The following is a 23,730-nucleotide window of genomic DNA, read 5'->3' on the forward strand; positions in this document are numbered from 1 at the left end:
CTGTAGTTTTTATTAGTACCATGGTTCAACAAATGTGTAAAGTTTATATAATAATTTACTTAAACTGAGAAGTTAACAAAAAAATATTCCACAAGGATAGGTTGATAAGTTAACAAAAACAGAAAGAAATAAAGCATTTGAAATGTATTCCATTCTTCCACAAAAAGGCATATTCAGTGGCGATTCTAGACATTTTTAACATGGGTGGCACTAGTGAGGCACTGAGGCCATGAGGCAAAACATGGGGGAACCACATAACCGGTTCCATGTGTTCCGATTGGGTGATTAATGATCAGTTTCTTGAGAACTTTAAAGTTCTCAAGAAACTTGAGGTTGGTATGAAGGAGTGTATTGTGGATGACAGCAAACATTGTTCACGTTGCACATGGTGCAACTTCTTGGAAGTCAACCACATAGCCAGTTCTATGTCTTCCGATTGGATGATTAAAGTTCTCAAGAAACTTGAGGCTTGAGGGAGTGTGTTGTGTGTGTGTATAAGTGAGATGTCACACTGCCTGCCCTAGTCGTGTTAGACTGGTTAATGTCATGTAGGACTGAAGGGGAGTACTAACACTCTGTAAAACTATGTAAGTGTTAATTTCTTTAGAAGACCATTTTACTATGGTTAAAACCATGTTTTAAAACAGTAATATCATGAGTGAGCACTTTATCTTTTGTGTATTTAAGTGCCTTGTCGCCCTCTAGTGGTCAAAAGTTGTTCTTTCTAAGAGTGTCTGACCAATGTCATATACTGACCTCCAGTGGCCAACAAAGACGTGTCTCCTGCTGACAGACTTGTGATGTTCTACAATATAGTATAGTATAAATACTCTTTTGATCCTGTGAGGGCTGCATTTATCCCAATCCATGAATTAGTGAAACACACTCAGCACACAGTGAGGTGAAGCACACACTAATCCCAGCGCAGTGAGCTGCCTGCTGCAACAGCGGCAGTCGGGGAGCAGTGAGGTATTAGGTGCCTGCTCAAGGGCACATCAGCCATGCCTACTGGTCGGGGTTCGAACCGGCAACCCTCCAGTTACAAGTCCGAAGAGCTAACCGGTAGGCCACGGCTGCCCCCAACAGTGGGGGTCTACGTATATGAAATGTATGTAATGTATAAGTACTTACTCTGGGCCCCATGGCTCCAAGGTCTCCTTTGTCTCCGAAGTCACCCTGAAACATTTACAAGGAATAAACAGCATGTTCATGTAGAAAGCTCAGAGAGACAGAAATAAAGGGAAATGGCCTACATTAGTACATCCATCAAGGGTGTGATAATGCTTTTTAATTTTAAGGGACCAGTGGGAATTCTGTAGAATTGGAGTTTTCACGGCACTTCTTCATTGACTTGCATATTTAGGACAGCTGTTGTGGTACAATGCGGTATTACAAGAACTAGCTGGTTTGCATGGTAACTTCAGTGGATGTCTGGACAACATACAGTAGCATAAGCATTTTTGACATTGTGTCAAAACAGTGTTAAAGCGGTTCTTTTTTATTTTCACATTTCTGTTTTTCTGAGCAGTTTTTAAATCTAAAAAAAAAAACCACATAACACCTTTAACAAAACTCCACTGGGATAGGTGTGACACACAATATTGTATTCCTGTATTTTGGGAAGGTTCATTCAGGGGGAAATTGAACTGAATCTCACCGACCTTTGTCCCTTTGGGGCCAGGTGTCCCTGCCTCTCCTTGCGCCCCCTGGTGGTGGGATGAGAACAAATGTCCAAGTGTTTAATGTCCAAAGTTAAAGGCCTCCACAACTAAACCAGTCAAGGCAAAGATAGTATCCTGATCTTTTAACTGATGGTTGAATTCAATTTTAACATGCCCACACATTACGAGAGATTTTGATTATTTTAATTGAACATTAAAACCAAGCAAAATAAAAACCCTTATCGAACAACTATCATTCATTTGAGCTTGAAAACAAATATATTTCTGTTTTCACCAAGCCACACAAAATTAAGCTGCAACTGCACTGCAACCTGACTTGATGAATCATTTTCCTCGTTAAAGCCATCAGGCAGAGGCTGTTTATTTGAACTGCCATGAGTAAATGCCCCTCCATCTCTGCCATGGCTGAGTGTACTGCCCCCCACCCCCCCCATGGGGCATCTATTTTGATGGGAAAGGCGAAGTGGACTCAGCGGAGCCCCTGCTTCTGTTTAGACTAAAAGTCCAGCAGGACTCCTATCAAAGCAGCGGCGAGAGCAACCATCTCTGGACCTGGGTGCAGCAGCAAACCTCGTTTGGCGTTCTATTATTGTGCTGTTGTTGTTGTTGTTGTTTTACCCTACTGTGGGCTTGAGAGAAATGCCGTTTCAATCCTCTATATGTCTTGTAAATAGCAGAATTAACAATAAAGTTGACTTTGACTTTGACTTTGTTTATGAGAATATATGATGCTGCAGAATTGGATTGTAACAGGCTCTAATATTATACCATATTAGTCCCTTTGGACAAAAGCATCTGCTAACATACATACACCTTTTATACCTTTATCAGTTTAACAGTAAGGGAACTGTAAAGGTAAATGTAGGTATTGTAAGTAATGTAAGTATTTGCTATCAAAGTAGTATTTTTGAATTTGTGACATTTTTAAGCCAGTTGGTATTTTAATTTCCTTTAAGCACCACTAAGTGGCAGCAGAGACCTGTTTCACGTGTGAAGAATTCCCTCTGTGCTCAATAGGACAGACTCGCTACTTATAGTTGTGGGCCACAAAGTTTATGATATAGTCCAGAGTGCAGACATGGTGGAAAACAGAATGCCCTGGGCCCATGCAAGTATGTGGAATGCCGGAATACACAGGAAAAACTGCGGAATCTCCGACCGCAAGGTTACTCCTCCTCACACACTCCTCACTCTGACCTCGGTGGCTATGCTCAGACCAGGGTGACGCTACTGGTCTTCTGTTAAGACAGGGTGGTTCACACACACACACACACACACACACACACACACACACACACGTACATGCACACACAAATGTGTGTATATTCACACAAACACCGACGCACAAACCAACACACACACACGGATATTGACATAAACATCAACACACACACACACACACACACACATCAAAATAACTGACCTTCTGTCCAGCAGGGCCGATCTCTCCTCGCTCACCCTTTCCTGGTGGCCCCAGCTCCCCTCTCTCGCCCTGTAGACACACACACACACACACACACACACACACACACTTTCTCAGGATCACCCGCAGCCATCTGGGTGACCTTTTGACATGCTGAGGTCAGCCGGGAGTGATGGTTTCTGGGAGAGAGATGTGTGCCTCATCCCAGATCACAAGAGTAACGGCACAAACACATTCATTGCAGAAAAGTGCAAAACCAACAGACATGGATTAGGCTTGTTGTTTGTGCGGTAAATATAGGACTGTCGCATTGCTGTGGTCAAACCCTGGGCCACATGCCTCCTCCTCGTCCTCGTCGGTGACTCTGGCTTCCACGTCTCTGTTCTGTGTCACTCTGAGGGACCAGCAGTGGCATCTCAAGAGGGCAGTGTGGTGTCACTGAACGCATCCGCACACACTTTCTCTCTCTCATTCAGTGTATTTCTCCCTCTCCTTCTTTCTTACGTTTTCTCTCTCCCTCACTCTCTCTCTCTCTCTGACCCTCACTTGCTCTTTCTCACACAATCTCTCTCTCTATCTCTCTCTCTCTCTGACCCTCACTTGCTCTTTCTCACACAATCTCTCTCTCTCTCTCTCTCTCTCTCTCTCTCTGTCAGTGTCTCTCTTTCTCTTTCTTTTCTCTCCCCTATGTCTCTCACTATCTCTCTTTCTCCCTCTCAGACTTTATCTATATATACATCTCTCTCTCTCTCTCTCTCTCTCTCTCCTAGAGATAGCTGAAGACGACTGTAAGTTAAGTGGTCTGCAGTCTCTGCAACGTTGATGACAACACAACCACCCCCTCGCCCCCCTCGTTCCTCCCCCACCTTTGCCATCAGAGACTCTAGACATCTAATTCTCCTGGTTAATTGTGGCAGCCTGTGCACACAGCCGGCTGGCCAGGGGAGCGACAGGGCCATTAAGTCTCCCTCCACGCCCAGGACAGGACTGCCCAAACCCAGCTCAGCCCGAAAAAAAAGCAGCCAGGTCTGCACTCCTCTCTAGTCCGTCTGCAGTTCTTTTTCCTCCCAAATCCCATATCTGCTGCTGCTGCATCATGTCTGAGTCCTCCGTGCGATGCTATTTACTGGCACAGGTCCGCCTGCGTAGCTGCTGAGTCCTCCGTGCGATGCTATTGACTGGCACAGGTCCGCCTGCGTAGCTGCTGAGTCCTCCGTGCGATGCTATTTACTGGCACAGGTCCGCCTGCGTAGCTGCTGAGTCCTCCGTGCGATGCTATTGACTGGCACAGGTCCGCCTGCGTAGCTGCTGAGTCCTCCGTGCGATGCTATTTACTGGCACAGGTCCGCCTGCGTAGCTGCTGAGTCCTCCGCGGCGATGCTATTTACTGGCACAGGTCCGCCTGCGTGAGCTGCTGAGTCCTCCGCGGCGATGCTATTTACTGGCACAGGTCCGCCCTGCGTAGCTGCTGAGTCCTCCGCGGCGATGCTATTGACTGGCACAGGTCCGCCTGCGTAGCTGCTGAGTCCTCCGTGCGATGCTATTTACTGGCACAGGTCCGCCTGCGTAGCTGCTGAGTCCTCCGTGCGATGCTATTTACTGGCACAGGTCCGCCTGCGTAGCTGCTGAGTCCTCCGCGCGATGCTATTGACTGGCACAGGTCCGCCTTCGCGTAGCTGCTGAGTCCTCCGCGGCGATGCTATTGACTGGCACAGGTCCGCCTTCGCGTGAGCTGCTGAGTCCTCCGGCGATGCTATTTACTGGCACAGGTCCGCTTCGCGTAGCTGCTGAGTCCTCCGTATGGCGATGCTATTTACTGGAACAGGTCCGCCATGCGTAGCTGCTGAGTCCTCCGCGGCGATGCTATTGACTGGCACAGGTCCGCCATGTAGCTGCTGAGTCCTCCGCGGCGATGCTATTTACTGGCACAGGTCCGCCATGAAGCTGCTGAGTCCTCCGTGGCGATGCTATTTACTGGCACAGGTCCGCCTCATGAAGCTGCTGAGTCCTCCGCGGCGATGCTATTGACTGGCACAGGTCCGGCCTGCGTAGCTGCTGAGTCCTCCGTGCGATGCTATTGACTGGCACAGGTCCGCCTGCGTAGCTGCTGAGTACTCTATGAGATGCTATTGACTGGCACAGGTCTGTCTGCGTAGCTGCTGAGTACTCTATGAGATGCTCTTCTGAGCAACAGACTTGCTGTGACGTCATGTCCTCAGCCAAATGTCTTATTGTTCAAAGCGGTAAACTGGTGCAAACATCCAATGTGAGTTTGCCTGTAGTCTGACATTTCATGTTATTTGTTAATTTATTTGCTTTGCAAATACTAGCATTTTCCCTCAGGAATGTGAATGTAGTGGGATGCTGTGGACAGAAGTAGATCAGCTGCTTCATCGTGTCTTCAGCTGTGTGGTCCACAGTGTGTCTCGGTGGACCATTGTGGGCCACCTACTATCTCATGTCCGCAATGAGGGTCAGCAGACAACATATGGTCTAATGTGTCTTCATGTCCTCAGTAAGACACTGCACAACATATGGTCTAATGTGTCTTCATGTCCTCAGTAAGACACTGCACCACATCACGTCTAATGTGTCTTCATGTCCTCAGTAAGACACTGCACAACATAACGTCTAATGTGTCTTCATGTCCTCAGTAAGACACTGCACAACATAACGTCTAATGTGTCTAATGTGTCTTCATGTCCTCAGTAAGACACTGCACAACATATGCTCTAATGTGTCTAATGTGTCTTCATGTCCTCAGTAAGACACTGCACAACATAACGTCTAATGTGTCTAATGTGTCTTCATGTCCTCAGTAAGACACTGCACAACATCACGTCTAATGTGTCTTCATGTCCTCAGTAAGACACTGCACAACATATGCTCTAATGTGTCTAATGTGTCTTCATGTCCTCAGTAAGACACTGCACCACATAACGTCTAATGTGTCTTCATGTCTTTAGTTAGACACAGCACCACATAACGTCTAATGTGTCTTCATGTCCTCAGTAAGACACTGTGCACAACATATGGTCTAATGTGTCTTCATGTCCTCAGTAAGACACTGCACAACATAACGTCTAATGTGTCTTCATGTCCTCAGTAAGACACTGCACAACATAACGTCTAATGTGTCTTCATGTCCTCAGTAAGACACTGTGCACAACATATGGTCTAATGTGTCTTCATGTCCTCAGTAAGACACTGCACAACATAACGTCTAATGTGTCTTCATGTCCTCAGTAAGACACTGCACAACATAACGTCTAATGTGTCTTCATGTCCTCAGTAAGACACTGCACCACATAACGTCTAATGTGTCTTCATGTCTTTAGTTAGACACTGCACCACATAACGTCTAATGTGTCTTCATGTCCTCAGTAAGACACTGCACCACATAACGTCTAATGTGTCTTCATGTCTTTAGTTAGACACTGCACCACATAGGGTCTAACGTCGTTATGTCTACAGCAAGACTGTGCACCACAGAAGGATTGTTGTGTCTTTATGTCTTCAGTGAGACTCTACTCTGTGGCCTACATAATGTTTGTTGTGTCTTAATGCCTTCGGTGAGACTCTGTGGCCTACAGAAGGCCTGCTGCATCGTTATGGCTCCCGGCAGCAGACGGGTGCGCTCGTTAAATGCCCAGCGTGAGTCTGCTCGGTCGTCTGTAGGCCAGCTGGGAGGCTCTAAACTACTGGTGGGAGCACACCACGGGATAACAGCACCGCCAGCCAGCCTCAGTGGCAGATGGTGAAGTTGGCAAAGGGGAAGCTCTCATTCTCACTCAGCACCCCCACCCCCACCCCACCCCCCCCGCTGCTTCCTGATAACCTCATACTCTGATAACATCTCGCTGCAAACAGAAGCTAAAGCTGTAAAAATCTGTTCCTGATTTAGATGTAGTTTTGAGGAATGTTTTAGAGTCAATCTCCCTCACCTGGTTCTGGTCAGGTGCTGACTGTACTGCTTGATGGTGATGAGCTGGGTTAGCATTCCGATATTTGTCTGGGTTAGGTTGCTAAGTTACGGTACCTCTTTGCATGTGTGCTTTCGTGGCCTGACGTGCTGCAACCACCAGAGTAAGTAGAAGAGATTTAGTCTCCTTATCATTTAAAGATAAAGAGCCGAAACGATCGCTCTTTCGGTCCAGTCAGGTTTAAAGGTAAAGCCAACATAAAGGTTACTAACATTGCAGCTGACCATGGATTTGTTTTGGAGCCTACACAGAATCGACAGCTCAAGGGTCCATGACAAGTAAAGTGCACAAAAATCAGACAAGTTCCTGGCTGGAACTTATGAGTTCATGAACTCTTTCGGGTAAGTGTAATAGTGTTGAGTGGAGTGGGTAGATGAGGTGGTGTGGGGTTTACCCACCTTGGTTCCTGGAAGGCCCGGTAGCCCTGGTTCCCCCTGAGGTCCAAGGAACCCTGGTTCTCCCTGGAAGTGGCAGAGTGAGAGATTTAATGTAATTCACTCAACACACACACACACACACACACACACACACACACACTTAGGCCAGTCATCACATCAGCATCAGAGTCTCCAAACACACATCACACACCACACCCAGCCACAAGCCTGGTTACGGCTCAAGTGAACGGTGCATTTACTTTTAGCCAACAGGATTCTGCAAAAGCATTGCCTGCGCACATTCACTAAATTGAGGGGTTTTTTTATAAAGTGTTTTTTGTGCCCAAGCGGAAAAACCCCAGAAGCTCGGCATGGATTACCACCCCCTCCCATAAAAAAAAAAAAAAAATACAAATAAAATAATAAAACAAATCTTTTCCAGTGGTTTTTGACATTCCCTAATGTGTTTCTCATCTCTAAAGGGGTCATTTTAATTTAAGGCCTGACTGAGCAGAGATCTATTAGGTGCTAATCGCGTCCCGACGCATGTTTGCAGCCCTGCGTGAGGACGGAGGAGGAGGAGGAGGATGAGGAGGAGGAGGAGGGGGGAGGAAGGGCGACGAGATGGTCCTCTGCCATCAGTGAAAAACAGGAGGCGAGCGAGCGGAGTGAAAGGGACCCAGGAGGGCTCATGTTATGAAACATTTTCACATCACGCTCACGCTAGGCTCTCGATTCTGAACAGGCACGTACGGTTGCATTAACTGGCCGGGGTCGTGATTGGAAACGGGAATGGCTAATATGTTTATAATGTCCTGTTGTCGAGTGTTGTTCCTGGCAACCTGAACGGCCTTACCCTGCAGGGCTGTGCAGTATTGCAATTCTGCTTCCTGTTTGCTACCTCAATTGAAATGCAAGTGAAATTCAAGAATTTAATTGGAATTTAAGAGCCAGTTTCAATTCAATTCTGGAATTTTCCACAAGCCTGTTACCCTGAAGTCTCATTGAGCAACTATTATGGCAATTAAGAGTAAGAAAGTGGAACATGATAACCTGTCTGATGATCATTTAATCATGTCTCTTAGGGAAAAGGCCTCTTAATTCTGTTGCTCCCGCCTGAATCAAAATATCCATCTCGCTCTTCTCTAGATACTCGATTGCACAAATCAGTGGCATGTGGCGTTTGCAAACAAGGTTTCTGTTTGCCTCGAGTTTTTGGTGAACATTTGTGAACACGGAATGTTCACTCCAAAACGTTCAAATTGAACTGTTCAGTGAAAACATGTTTGCCATGAACATTCGCCACTGTTTGCCACATTTGTACACACCTCACGTGTGATGGGAGCAAAAAATGAAGATGATATTAAGGGCAGGGATCAGAAAGTGAAGCTTCCCTGCTCTTGAGTATCATACATTTCAATCTGACAGATAGAGATACACAACTCTGTGTACTCAGTCACACTCTCCTTGTGGGACATTACCTGTCAGCGGGAAATCTTGACACCATTTGATTGTAGGGCAGGATTAGATTTGCTCCAAGGCTAACTGTTCTCTGGTTAGCTGTGATTGATGACAGACTACAGTACTTACTTTATTGTATGTATTATCTTACATTTGAGACTATATGTGATATATGAGACTGCATGAGACTATGTAAGGCTAAATTAAGCCATGAGACCACGAGACTAAGGCTACATTTGTAACCCATGAGACAGCTTGAGACTACATGAGAATGTGAAGACTGGTCGTCTGCAAAGTGTTAGCCCCAGTATAGCCAGCTGTGGGTGTGAGTAGGCTAGGCTAGGCTATAACATGAGTGCGGGTTAGGGTAGGGTGGGGTGGGGTGGGGTGGGGGAGTTAGCAGTCAATAAGCATTTCAAGCCCCTTTAAGTGAAACCAGGGTTATAGAAACCAAGAAGGGCTCTTTCTTCTGCCCGTTTCTTATCCTACCAAAGCCAACAGGTTACAAGCATGCCCGAGCGATCCAGGCAAACAAACCAAAACAGCAACGAGCGTGTGAGCTCATGCCTACATGCTTACTGCAGCATTCCTCTCTCACGCGTTATGAGGTTCAGACCAATGACCTTGTACTTCTTTTCTTTTTTTCCCCTCTTTCTTTGTTTCTTTCTTACATCCTTTCTTCTCTGTCCTGGTTCACTTGTTTTAACAGATGTTTGAAAGGCTAAGGTGCTGAGTTTTATTTCCCAGGAAAAAAAGGAAGCTATTACAGCTATGCATAAAAGGGCACTTTTCCTTTCTACACAAAGCTCTTGTCGCATCACATCACATCACATCACAACACATCCAAAATCATAGACTACCATGAACTTGACGAAAGGACAAAGCCTACAGTTTACTCTCATATTTTCTCTGTCTCTCACATTATCAGCATTCCAATCATATCAACACGTCTGACAGCGCTGAATATGCCAGCAAATGGAGAGGTGGTATGGAGAGCAATCATGCCGACCAGAACCTGATTGCTTCATTGTCTTGCCTGCATGAATCAATCAGGTCCTCTGTTCAGCTACCCACCCACATGCAACCCAGCGTGATGAGTCTACACATCAGTGTGTCGAGATTAGATCTAAATGTAACCCTTTTTTTAGATGAATATGTCATCCAGATAGAAACTATCAGGGTGCCAGATCACTGGAGTGCCGTTAAGCAGCAGACACGGTCATACTGCCTGCCTGTCATCTGGGGATAGTGTGTATCATGGTGTTCAAAATAACAGTCTCACTTGCTCACTGGTGAAAGAATAACAAAGCTATTGGAAATACAACCTTGAAGTCCAGATAAATAAAGGCAGCGGAAATTGAAACTGTCTTCCTGAAGTAAAACAAAGATCTATCTATCTATCTATCACCTATAAGGAAATACACTGTAAGTAAGCATGAGAGGGTTCTGAAGTTCTTCACTGATGGTACTGTGGGATTGGTTCAGGGAGAAGGAAGTGTCAGGGACAGGAAGTGAGGTTGGTGGGGATGAAGATGAGGGTGACTTTAGACACAACAACAGGAGCAGTAGCAGCGGAGAGCAGAGGTTACCTTAATCCCGGGAAGTCCCGGCAGGCCCGGCAGTCCTGGCTCTCCCTACACAGGAAAAGTGCGACAGATTACAGCCAAGCCAAGCCAAGCCGGGAGCCTGTCTGTCGCCTGGGAAACCAGGAAGGGCCAGCCTATCACTGAGAGGGACACCGAGTGCCCAAACCATCACTGGGGTCATTCTATAACTTAAACTGAGCTCATTCTAGACATTGAACTGGGCTTACGTTTCCTGGACGCATCATTGTGCAGCAGCCATGACGACTCAGAGAGAGAGAAAGAAAGTGTTTGAAATGATAGTCTCTCTGTCATTTATCAATGAATTGAAAGCCTATCTGTCCATCATATGACAATGGTCATTTAACAACACCACTTCTGGGTTGTTGGAACCTACTGGGGGAAATCTACAGGTACCGCAAAGTTCCAGTGTTTCTGCTGGGGTTATTTCCATGGAAACCTCCCTGTCTTTTGTCATTTGTCTCTGAGATGTAATCATGTCACTTTCAGTGCTGTCATTACACCATGTTCTCAATTATATATCCTTTTAAATAGGGATGTGATGTCAGCCAGGGTGTTTGAGGCTGTGGGTCGACAGAAGGTTCCTTTATGTAATGACAGTTCCCCTCTCTCTCTCTTTCTCTTTCTCTATCTCTCTCTCTCTCTCTCTCTCTCTCTCTCTTTCTCTGACGCAAGTAACTGACCTCGCATCTTAAATATACACTGGTACAAGTGGTTTTAAAGTTGACTAGAACATCATAGAAGTTTAAGTAAGTAAGTAGGCTAAACAAAGATCCTCAGAGGAGGCATTTGCATGCCCACATGCTGTAAACAGTTTAATCCCACAATTAGTAATTCATGCTCTGTTCCAGAGATTAGGCAGATGAGCAGAAGTGTGTCAGACGTCATCAAGTGAACTGCATCCTGACTCGTGAAGCTTACACTGCCTTGGTGCTTACTTCTCCCCAGAGCCACGTCAACTTGACTAACTATGTTGCTTGTTCTTCTCCCTCCAACAGAGCTTCAACTCTTTCCACTCCTCCTAGTCTCTGAGGGTCGCTCAGATGAATTATTCAGTGAGGATCGGATCAACACTGCTTTACCGGTCACACAGTAATGAGCAATAAAGAGAGAAGGGAGTTAGAAAACAGACGCACACACACACACACACACACACACACACACACACACACACACACACACACACACACACACACACACACACACACACACACACACACTGCAGCCAGAGGCTATAGGCTAATGCGGAGGTGTAAAAGTCAGCCACTGTGTCTTAGTGGATGACCAGTAGAGATTTTTTCCTTTCCTCTCTTCTACCCTCCCACATCTTCCTCTCAGTAGAGAGAGAAAGAGTGAGAAAAAAGAGAGAGAGTGAGAGAGAGCGAGAGAGAGAGAGAGAGAGAGAGAGAGAGAGAGAGAGGTGGGAGGGGGAGAGCTTGTGAGCCGGGAACAGGACTGAGACTCGTTCGAGCGGGTGGGAGAGTGAGAGTGAAAAATTAATGGGCTCTGTCCTGCGGGCATGGACAGTGTAATTAGATGCCAAGAGAGTGCCACTCTCAGTATAAATTCGGCCTTGATACTCTCCCCTAAAATGTGTTTATTTGTGTGCTTGGTTCCCTATACCAAGACTGCAGGATTGCCCTACAACCCCATATGAAAATGTTTTATTGAAGGAGAACCGTATGGGGCTATATGATAGAGAAAAAAAATATTACTATATAAAAATCCAAGTGGATAAAGTACTTTCTGAGCTCTGGTTGCCTTGGTGAGGAGAAAACGGCTACACATTGTTTGATATTCTAGAAGGCTATGGAATTGGAACATATGGGTAAGTTCCAATTCCAAGCAAGACAGTTTTACTGTTTCACAAAGCGCACAGTGAGGTCATTAAAAGGACACTCTTGGACGAAACGTGTGAGAAAGCATGTTAGTAAAACCACAGCACTTTTTCAAGCAGCGTGTTAATCTGTCAGGCATCTTGGTGACATCTGAAAACCTGCGTTCTGCCTTCAACTTTCCCACTGATAAAGACTCTCAACTAATGTCCTTGCAATAACAGCCGCCTGGACAGTAGAATCTCTCAACCACATTCTGGGAAATCGAAGCATGAGATTTCTCTGTTAGGCCTACTCTTGACTAGATGCAGACACATTTTTTTTTCCACTTGACTGGATGTATATTCATGGGTTTTACCTTCTGTCCTCCGCGTCCAGGCTCCCCGGGTTCGCCCTATAGGAGAGGTGGACAGAAGAAAGAGAGAGAGAGAGAGAGAGAGAGAGAGAGAGAGAGAGAGAGAGAGAGAGAGAGAGAGAGAAAGAGAGAGTCCATTCAGCACCATTGTGACCTCAACCTCGTGTAGAGCAGAAACATATTGAATAGATGCACACTAATAGAGGACTCCTTGTAAAGGCTTTATATAGTGCTGTCTCAGCAGCAAGCCGACAGAAAAGTCTCACCTTAATGCCAGCGGCTGAGGACCCAGCGTCACCCTGCAGGAGGTGGACAAGCAGGAGAATGTTAGAGGTGTTGTGAGCACCAACCTTACATTACATTACATTACGTTACATTTGGCTGACGCATTTTTAACCAAAGCGACTTACAACACGATAGACAGTTTAAGCTTTTTAAAACAATTCTGCCAACAATTCTGTTGGCAGAATTGTTTTAGTGCTGTTTTCAGTGCTGTTTTTTTTATACAACATCAGATATAACATCAGTGGGTCAGCTCACACGCCGCCCCACAGATACAGTTCAAGTTGCACGACACAGTTTACTGGCTGAGTGAGTGACTTCACTTTGCCCGTTATTTCAAATAGGACCCAATAAGTTTCCTCTTTTCTAATGGGTGGTTACAAAGAGGAGTTTACTCTCCACTCCACGCCTCTCTCACACTTTTGTAGTGTAGTTTGTAGTCTCTTTATCCTAAAACTCACAAACATGTTTTTGGTACATACTTTATTTGTCCTAGATAGATAGATAGATAGATACTTTATTGATCCCCAGGGGAAATTCAAGGTCTCAGTAGCATACAGACAACACACACACATTCACTAACAGCAGAAAAAGTAATACAAAGTATATAATATAAAAACACAACTAAGCAATAAGGACAGTAGAAGATTAAGAATATACTAAATATACTAAAATACAAATTATACTAACTAACACTTAATCTAAATCAATTCTAAAAACAGTATCCACATAGTGGTGATTAATCAATCAAGAGGCACTTGCAATGACTGAGGCAGGGACTGAGCCTGTGATTCTCTGTGCATAGTAAGGTAAGGTAAGGTGCTCTGTGTGAGTGAGTGTCACAGTGATAGTGCAATGGTGATAGTGGTCATGGTGATAGTGTAAATGAGTAAGTCCAACAGTCCAACAGTGCAACAGTGCAACAGTGCAACAGTGACAGTGTCCTGAAGAAATTGTTGCACCCACATCTACAATTAGCAGAGCGCTGGTTAATTCTAGTAATTTGTTGGGTTGTTCCAAAGAGCGACCGATCTTTCTTTCTTTCTCACTCTCACCCTCTGCAGGCTTGTTGAATCTGTACAACACTTACTTTGAGTGATACTAGCTTTCTGGAACACAGACTATTACAAGAGCCCTGTGCTTAATAATTACAAACTATTACCTATTGCCTAAGGACTCTTATTATGCAGCATGAAGTGAGCCTGATGGGTTTTTTTTGCCCTCTGGGTACCTGGATCTGCTGGATCTGGACCTACTATAGTTCATAGTCCCCCCCCCTCCACACACACACACACACACACACACACACACACACACTCTCCCCAGGCTGTGAGGAGGTGCCCTGGCATAATTGAGTCAGAGTAGGAAAGTGCACCTCAGAGTCTCTCCACAAAACGCCCAAGTGATCTTTAAAGGCTCGTCACCGGGCAATAACTCCAAACTCGCCGTAATAAATCTCACCCTGCAACCCCCCGGAACGCACAGACTACAGAATGGGCGCAGTCAGAGAGCGTGACGTTGACTTAGCTAAAGTACAGGAATAAAGAAACATGTGCAAAAAAAAAAACACATCAGCGCACACACTGCACAGAAACTCTAATACGCTCCTGCCAGCGATAATAACTTTTTTCTCAAGGACAGAGAGCCTCTGTGTGGGATGAGAACAGGACTGCCCAGCATCGCAGCGCATTTGCTGGCTGAAGACCTAAACAGATCTGGCTGTCGGTTAACCTCAGGCAGGCCTCTCGGCCCCCTCTCCACTGGGTTTGGATCCCACCTTTTATGTAGCTCAACACACCTGAGTTACATCAGTGTAATTAAAACGGTCTTTATTTTGCTAGACCACAGGCCCCATTATCTCTGTCTCTGTTCAAAGACACATGTGAGAGTCATTAGGTCGGCCATGTTCGGCTCATCAATGTGAGCCGAGTTTGCGGAGCGGGAAAGAGCTGCGGCGACACAGAGAAGGACTGATAGATGGAGACCGCAGGGATGGACCAGAGCACAGTTAAGTCAGGATTACTTGGGAGGACGCTGTGGCGCCGTGGCAACAGCATCCGTACCACATTCGGGTCCGAGTTCGCGCCCCTGGAGACCTGGGTTCCAGACCGACCCGGGTCATTTCTCTCTCTCTCTCTCTCTCTATCCCACTCACTTCCTCTCAGTCTCTTCACTGTCCTGTCATCATAAAGGCAAAAAGCCCAAAATATATACTTAGAAAAAAAGTCTGGATGACTCCCATAGGCCATTCCTAACGACAAGGAATGAGTTCTGTTCTTGAACCAAAGTTGTTTTGGAACCTGATGAGATGGTTCCCGGCAAACACGTTTTGCAACAATATGCCTCGTAGGACGCTATGCACCAACCTTGGATGCCGAGTGATTTACTGTAGGTTCAGAATTCATAGCGTCTTACCGGGCAGACTTCAATAGAACTTCACCACTTCCCTTTGCGTGAGCATTTCAATTTCAATGAGCCCCTTGATCCCACAGCCTTTCAGCTGGCGCACCTCCGTGAGTCATCTCTAATAGGTGCACATCATCAACAGGAGCTCCTCTCACTCAGTATGTTTGCCCCAGTGAAATATTTATCGTGTGTGTGTGTGTGTGTGTGTGTGTGTGTGTGTGTGTGTGTGTGTGTGTGTGTGTGTGTGTGCCTATGTCTGTAAATGTGTCTGTGTGCATGCCTGTGTGTGTGTGTTTCTATATTTGTGTTTGTGTGTGTGTGTGTGTGTGTGTGTGTGTGTGAGTGTGTGTGTGTGAAAACTGCTCACTGCAGCCTCTTTGCTACCAGACATAGGGCACATACCAGCGTCCCACCACAGGGCTGCCTCTGGACTAGCGCCTCCTGTCCCGGGACCAGAGCCTCTTTACTGGGCTGCAGCATTGCTTTAGAGCAACAACACAAACACAACTGTGAGGCCTATAATGTTAATTGCCAGGAGGAGGGGGTGATGTGTGGGATTGTATATGTGTGAGTATGTACATGTGTGCGTGCCCGTGTGTGTGTGTGTGTGCGTGCGTGAGTGCACGGGTGTATATATGTGTATGAATCAGTTTATGTGAGCCACTACAGCACATACATGTGTGTGTGTGTGTGTGTGTGTGTGTGTGTGTGTGTGTGTGTGTGTGTGTATGGGTGAATCAGTGTGTTTATAAGTGTGTGTGTGTGTGTGTAAGTCTGTGTGTGTGTGGAGGAGATGATTACGACCGGTGGGAACATGAGCAGGGTGAGTGTGTGTGTGTGTGAGCGCTGCAGTGGGCTGCAGTGGGCTGCACTGGGCTGCGCTGGGCTGGGCTGTGATCCTGGCTGCCGGGGCGCTGCAGAATCTGTGGTTCCACTCCACATGCTCGGTGCGCTCAGAAGTTGCTGTGGAATGCCGGCCGCGGCCTTTATGAGTGCCATTACCATGCGCCGCACACAAGGCACGGTTAATTGCCCTGTTTTTTTGCTGGCAGTAAACTGCATTAACGGTTACAGCTGGATATCACTAACCAGCCCCCCTGCACCTCCCCACAATTCCACCCCCTGTACCCCCCCCCCCTTATTCCACCCCCTGTACCCCAACCCCCCCTGTACCCCTCCCCCATTCCACCCCCTGTACCCCCTTCCATCTCAACTTTCAAATCCCCTCTCCAGCCCTCTCTCCCTTCTCTCCTCCCCTCTCCCCACCTCTCCTCTCCTCTCTCTTCTTCTCTCCTCCCCTCTCCCCACCTCTCCTCTCCTCTCTCTTCTTCTCTCCTCCCCTCTCTTCTCCTCTCCTCTCTCCTCTTCTCTCCTTTCCTCTCCCTCCTCCTCCTCCCTCCTCTCTTCTCCTCCCACCCCTCCCCCTCCCCTTCTCCCCTCCCTCTCCCTCCTCTCTTCTCCTCCCCTCTCCCTTCTCCCCCTCCTCCTCCCTCTTCTCCCTCCCCTCCTCCCTTCTCTCCTCTCCTCTCTTCTCCTCCCCTCCTCCCTTCTCTCCTCTCCTCCTCTCCCTCTCTTCTTGCTTGTGTTCCAGTTGCTGCTCCCCCGGGTTGATCTCTTCCCTGCTCCAAAACCACCTCCGATTCACACGGATGTTTTTGCATGTTAGCACCTGGCTCTATTGTAGTACGCTTAATTGACGGGAAAACCGAACAAGCACTCAAACGGAATGGACAACTTATTCCGCTTCGGTTGCCATTTAGTTTCAACCTCCTCACGCACACGCACACACACACACACACACACACACACACACACACACACACACACACACACTCACACACACAATAGGGAAACATGTTTTAAAATCCTGTGATCCAAATAGGCAATAACTTACAAGCCCTGTGGATGATTCCTGTCTTGTTTTGGCTTTATGGAATGGTGTAAAGTTTAATGTATCAGACATCAAAGCGAATTCTGCAGTGCACCTGTCAGATCTTGGCAGACATTTGCATTTGTTATACAGCTTCTCCATCTGGAGTCTATTGACTCGTCTCTCCGCTGGTGGAAACTATAACCTGCGACTCGAGCCACCGTTGGGCCCAAAAGCTCAACACATGGCCGCCCAAGCAACAAACACCCTGAAGAACGGCTGCACACACTCTCCTCAAACACACTCTCCTCAACACACACTCCTCAACACACACTCCTCAACACACTCTCCACAACAAACACACACACACAACGACAACAGACGAGCATGTTTGGCTTGTTGATGGGAGTGCAGCTGGACGCCCAGAGAGGGTTTGATCCGTCTCCTTGCACCTAATCTGTTATATGCTGACATGAGGGTAATCTCCGCAGCCTGTTTTAATTTGACTGAGATGTCGAGACGTCTGACGGGCCTCTGAAGGCTCATAAAACAGCTGGAACAGGAGTAAGGGTGTGTGTGTGTGTGTGTGTGTGTGTGTGTGTGTGTGTGTGTGTGTGTGTGATGGAAGAGGCGCTGGTGAGTGAATGAGTGGCAGGACCGTGGCACATGAGAGATTAAAGTTTGGCTGGAGATGCGGATGATGCCAGCGGGAAAAATGGCAACAGGGATGAATGGTTGGCATGACAACACAGACTAGAGTGATCAGTCAGGGGCTCGCTCTAAGATGGATGTGCCAATGAGGAGGACAAATGAAAGAAACGACCCAAAACTGTGATAAGAAACGTTGGTGATGCCATCTTTGGGTTGTCCATGTTTAGGGACTTTGTTGCTTTGTTGAAATTCAAATTCAGTCTTTCTAATTGTTCACATAACATGACTACATTACTTTAACCAAAACCAATCCCTAACTCTGACCTTAACTCTACATGAAGTGTCAATAGAAAGCTTGATCTGAGCATCTAAAGATCTATGGGAGACCATTCAAATATAAAGTGACCGAAACCTTAGAGAACAATGATTGGTTTTTGAAGTACAAAAGCTTCACTGACTCCTTCATTCCATTCAAGAACGTTCTAGAAGTCTGGTCTCAGTTCCATAGTGGGTTGCTTTGCTTCAGAGCTTAAAAAGGCCTGAACGTGAGACATGCAAAGGTATTGTTCTTTTTTATTTACCTATTTCAGCACTAACCCTTTCCCATTGTTTGCTTTCCAACTGTAAGTATTAATCATTATAATAGAAATGTAACAATGTATAAAAGCAATAACATGTTAGGCTTTTATCTTTTTTCTCTGCGTTTGTGTGGGTTCCGTGCCAGTAGACTGAGACCTCATCTTGAGCTCACAGCAGGACAGGGAGGGATAGAGAGAGGAAAACAGAGAGAGAGAGAGAGAGAGAGAGAGAGATGGAGAGCAGGAGAGACAGAGAGAGAAAGAAGGGGAAAGCAGAAGAGAGAGAGAGAGAGATGGAGAGCAGGAGAGACAGGGAGAGAGAGAGAGAGGGAAGCAGAAGAGAGAGAGAAAGAGGTAGAGCAGGAGAGGGAGAGGAAGAGAGGGGAAGATGGAGAGAATGAGAGAGGCAGAGAAGCAGAGCAGGAGAGGGAGAGAGAGGTAGAGCAGGAGAGGGAGAGGAAGAGAGGGGAAGATGGAGAGAATGAGAGAGGCAGAGAAGCAGAGCAGGAGAGGGAGAGAGAGGGAAAGGGAAAGCAGAAGAAAAGAGGGAAGATGGAGAGATGAAGAGAAGGAGAGAAGGAGAAATGGAGAGCAGGAGAGGGAGAGAGAGAGCATGAGGGAGGGAGAGAAGGCGCGAGGGAAAGCTCCAGTAGACTGGCGCGGTGGTGGCACATTAAAACCCACCGCACGGCTACGGCTTTAACGGCGGCAGCAGCAGCCGCCACGCAGGCTTCACTTTAATGGCACAGAGCCAGTCGGGCGCCAGGTAAGGCGACAGGCACAGATTGAGAGTGTCGCTCACTCTGGCTGGCTGGCTGTGAAGTCAAAACACACACAATCACACACAAACACACACACACACACACACACACACACACACACACACACACACACACACACACAAACACACACACACACACACTTCAGTGACTAATTTGAGCCATAAAACCAAACGTCACACACACAGGGGGAGAGAAATAGAGCGGGCGGGCGGGTGGGCACTGGGAGAGATTTATGCCCCCGGCGTTATGGCGGCACTCAAACTTACGCACTCGGCGTTCCCGCAGGGGCTTCGCCTTTAAGCTGGTGGGCTCCCCCTCGCTCGCTCTAATGATGGCTTGGCGCGCTGCATGGGAACTGGGCAGGCATGCCCACGTCACGCCACGGCACTGCCAGTCCACCCTCCGCGGTAGCCAGACAGCGGAGCTGACCTCAGGATTGTGCACCGCTGCAGGGAGAGAGAGCGAGAAAACCCCACGGCTTTGGCCAACCTCTCGCTCGCCCGCTCACAGCCCTAGACCCACTTAGAATCCAATTACAGAGTTTACTTGTGTACTTAACCAAAAAAAGCCTGAGAGTTTTCTTCCCCTCATTTCACTAAAAAGGGGTTGCAGTTTTTAAGCTCAGCTGGATCTGTGCAGTAAGTCACAGTTAATTTCACACCCCATTAAAGATTTACATGAAGAAAGCTGAAAAATGAGCATTGAACGCCATAGTCTCTCCTGCTGGTGTGAAAACGTTGATTAAACAGGATTCCACCTGGTGGCTCAAGCAGAAACGTGTATACAAACACTGTCTGATGAGAAAGCATTGTGATTTTAAAGCTTTTAGGCATTTTCACTGATTGTGAATTGCAAAGGAACAATAGTTGGATGTCTCCTCTACATATCCACCCTGCGTTGTCTCATTTTCACTGAATGTAAGCTCCATATCTGTTGACCTCAGGCCATGAACATGCCCCCAGTACTGTAGCAACTCAAACTAGGTAGAACCGATTGGTTTCGTTTTTTTGTACCGACAGTTCTCGGTGACCTCGAGAAATGAAGCTCAATGGGAAAAATCACTGGAATTCTCATTTAAGGATCATATCAGTCGACCCCAAGGTCAACCCCAAGGTCAACTCATTATTGTCAGCATGCAGCATTACCTAATGTGCTTTTTTTTCATGTCTTGGGCAACATGGATTTGGACTGGCGCTCACTGAACCGGGCCTACGAAAGAATCTGGGAAAAGGGCCTGACAAGCAAGTCGGCAGTGCTGACAAAGTCCTTTCACTTTCCCCAATCTGATCCCTTAAAAGCCTGTGGCTTCACACGCGTTCCCCTCGATCGCAGGGCACTTTTCCCACTCATGTCAAAAGAAAACAAACAAAAACTTAATTTTAACTATTGTAAATTGCTAACAAATTTGTTTGCTAAATACAGTAACCATAACTGTAACATCTCTCTATTCACTCCTTTCGACGTTAAATCCTTCGGTAATCACCATCACGCCTGTGCCAACCTGTGTCCACTGAATCTGAGCGCCCCCAGACGACTGGCACGTCCAACACATCGATGCCAACGCTGACGACAATGCCAACGCTACACTGCCTTCTGCAAAGGGAGCGAACGCAAGCACAACCTCACAATAAGCTCATTGATGAAACTGTTTGGACAGGGCCGGTCCCTTTGCCGCGGCCCGTAAATTGTGACCATGTGTGCCTCAGTTGTTGGGCCCAGACGGGGAAGGGCCACGCTTGGCTGGCACTGCGTATAGGGTGAATCACACATAACATGGCGGCTCTAATCAGGGATGCCGGAGCAGGACCAGAACTGTGACAGCAGTGTGGGGCCCAACTGGGCGACACGGTTGCTGTGACAAAAGAGAGACAGAGGGGGCAATTCAGGGCACACACAAACTGCAAACAGGGACAGCAGAACACAATGTCTTCACATCGACAAAACCACACTTCTCCATATCTTGTCATTCATACATACATGCTAAATGCTAAATTTGAATGGGCATTATTGTTTATTATTGCTTTCTTCCCTCATTTTTATTGTTTATTTCATTAGGCTATTGATTGAATTGACATTGTTGTTTATTATTGCTATCCTCCTTATTATAGTCTGACCAACATCTTCATTTGTTCCCTGTTAAATTGAAGTACTATTTTGTTTTTGTATTTGTATGTTGCTTTGGACAAAAGTGTAACCATAACCATAACCAAATGCAAAACGCTTAATGCCTTAACTAAAATGCCTTTTTTTGCTGCTTTTCGGTAGAAAATGTCTGATCTCCTTTGATATGTGTCTGCTTGTGAAAACCCAATGATGGGAAGGTAGGACAGAGTGCATCTGCTCACATGATACAGACAGAAATGTGAATTCACACAATGCTATCGTCGTCTGCCTCGGTTTGATACATGTACTGCTGCAGGGACTGTGTGTGTCGGACAAGTCTTCCTGTACTGCTGCAGGGACTGTGTGTGTCGGACAAGTCTTCCTGTACTGCTGCAGGGACTGTGTGTGTCGGACAAGTCTTCCTGTACTGCTGCAGGGACTGTGCGTGTCGGACAAGTCTTCCTGTACTGCTGCAGGGACTGTGCGTGTCGGACAAGTCTTCCTGTACTGCTGCAGGGACTGTGCGTGTCGGACAAGTCTTCCTGTACTGCTGCAGGGACTGTGTGTGTCGGACAAGTCTTCCTGACAGTAACCACGTGGCTTCTGTAGAAAGAGCGTTTGCTGCTCTGGAACGGACATTTACGAGACAGTTACGTGTCAACGAGGGTGGCCCGCAGGGAAAGGCTACCGCTGGCAGCATGGCAGCGCTTTATCTGGACCTCACTGGACTTGGGTATATTGTGATTTGGCGTAGAACTGTTCTGGATCCAGACCAGACCCCCAACTGCTCCCCACCCAGAACCGATCTGCATCCCCTGCAGAACCAAACCACATTCTCTCTAAAAACCAGGCTGTATCCCTTCCAGAACCTGACTGCATACCCTCCTGAACCAGGCCACACTCCTCTAGAACCCAGCTCCATCCCCTCTAGAACCTGACTTCATCAACTCTAGAACCCGACTGCATAGCCTGCAAAACCTGGCTACATCCCCGGCAGAACCAGCTGCAGTAAAACTCTCACTTCACATGGTTCCCTAATACACCCCCCACCCCACACTCTGTTACAGGAACAGTTTTATTACAGCGCTAGGTAGGGGAGATCAAAGTGCCCCTCAGCCTGCGAGCGGTGAGTTTTATGGGCGGCTCGCTTTCTCTCCTGCGCTTTTTTTCCACGGACGAGAGCTGCCCATGCATCTGTTTTTCACAATGCCTGTCTCCCCGACACACACACACACACACACACACACACACACACATTGTGCTGCGATGCAGGCTGGGCTGCCCCACCCAGGACTTTAAATAACAATAAAGTCCATAAAGTGGAAGCGTATCAGAGAAGACCAATCTGTCGTAAATCGGCGTAGTGCACCCTCTTTCTCTGTCTCCCCATAACATTGGTGGTGCTGCACACACACACACACACACACACACACACACACACACACACGCACACACACACACACACACACACACACGCACACACACACATACCATTTTAAGCGTTGCAAGTGCTGTGAAAACCATTCTTTGTGATGAACACAGACACTCTTCACTATAGCAGGTTTTTCCATTTCAGCAGGTCCTGCAATTTAGTAGGGTTTTGAGTTGTGTGTACAATTGTGTGTATGCGTGTGTGTGTGTGTGTGTGTGTGTGTGTGTGTGTGTGTGTGTGTGTGTGTGCGTGCATGCGTGCGTGTGTGTGTGTGTGCGTGTGTGTGTGTGTGCGCTCTACGTCGTAAGTTCTACTTTGCATCACATCATCTTTTACAACGTGACACCTGAGGAGGGAAACTCTCTTCTCTTTAAACTCTCACATGCTGTGTGGATGTCTCAGGATAAGGAGTGTGTTACATTGTACACATTCGACCTGATCTCTGGCTCTTCATCAGTGTGACCCTGTGAGCTTGGCTTTGCCTGTGTGTATTGAGAATATTTTATGATTAACTTAGTGGGTAAATGTTTTGCAGATGTTCAATAATGTTGAAGATTATGAACCCTTCCCTGCATCTTTGATTCCCCATTTAAATAAGAAGCTGTGATCAATCATAGAAATTTGTTTGCAATTCTGTGTCGCCGTTCTAACTGCGTAAGTCATATGCATCTGATTCACTCATTGGCTGAGGTGGTTGCTCAAAAAAAAAAAAAAAAAAACAAGATAAAAATGAGATATAGCGTGTCCTAGGACGACCTCGTTGGCATGGAAACACTCTAACACTACTGTCCCGATGATTAATAGTCTCTTATTAAGTTAGAAGGCATCCAGCCAGGAAATGGATAGCAATCACAGAGCGCAAATTAGGGCCACTTACTTTTAGAGAACAGGGAACATGAGGTGCCA

General features: G+C 46.8%; 1 protein-coding gene across 1 annotated transcript in view; it reads right to left on the reverse strand.

Moving 5' to 3' along the window:
- Positions 1–23,730, reverse strand: part of LOC125289315 (collagen alpha-1(XXV) chain) — a 257,176-nt gene that overhangs the window by 24,914 nt on the left and 208,532 nt on the right. The window contains exons 15-21 of the mRNA XM_048236068.1: positions 12,987–13,019; positions 12,724–12,759; positions 10,516–10,560; positions 7,487–7,549; positions 3,106–3,174; positions 1,662–1,706; positions 1,132–1,176 (exon numbers count right to left, since the gene is read on the reverse strand). Of these exons, the coding sequence (XP_048092025.1) occupies positions 1,132–1,176; positions 1,662–1,706; positions 3,106–3,174; positions 7,487–7,549; positions 10,516–10,560; positions 12,724–12,759; positions 12,987–13,019 (336 nt within the window). The remainder of the gene's footprint in view (positions 1–1,131; positions 1,177–1,661; positions 1,707–3,105; positions 3,175–7,486; positions 7,550–10,515; positions 10,561–12,723; positions 12,760–12,986; positions 13,020–23,730) is intronic.

The sequence above is a fragment of the Alosa alosa genome, chromosome 24 (genome assembly GCF_017589495.1).
Source record: "Alosa alosa isolate M-15738 ecotype Scorff River chromosome 24, AALO_Geno_1.1, whole genome shotgun sequence".
NCBI classification, from domain to species: domain Eukaryota; kingdom Metazoa; phylum Chordata; class Actinopteri; order Clupeiformes; family Clupeidae; genus Alosa; species Alosa alosa.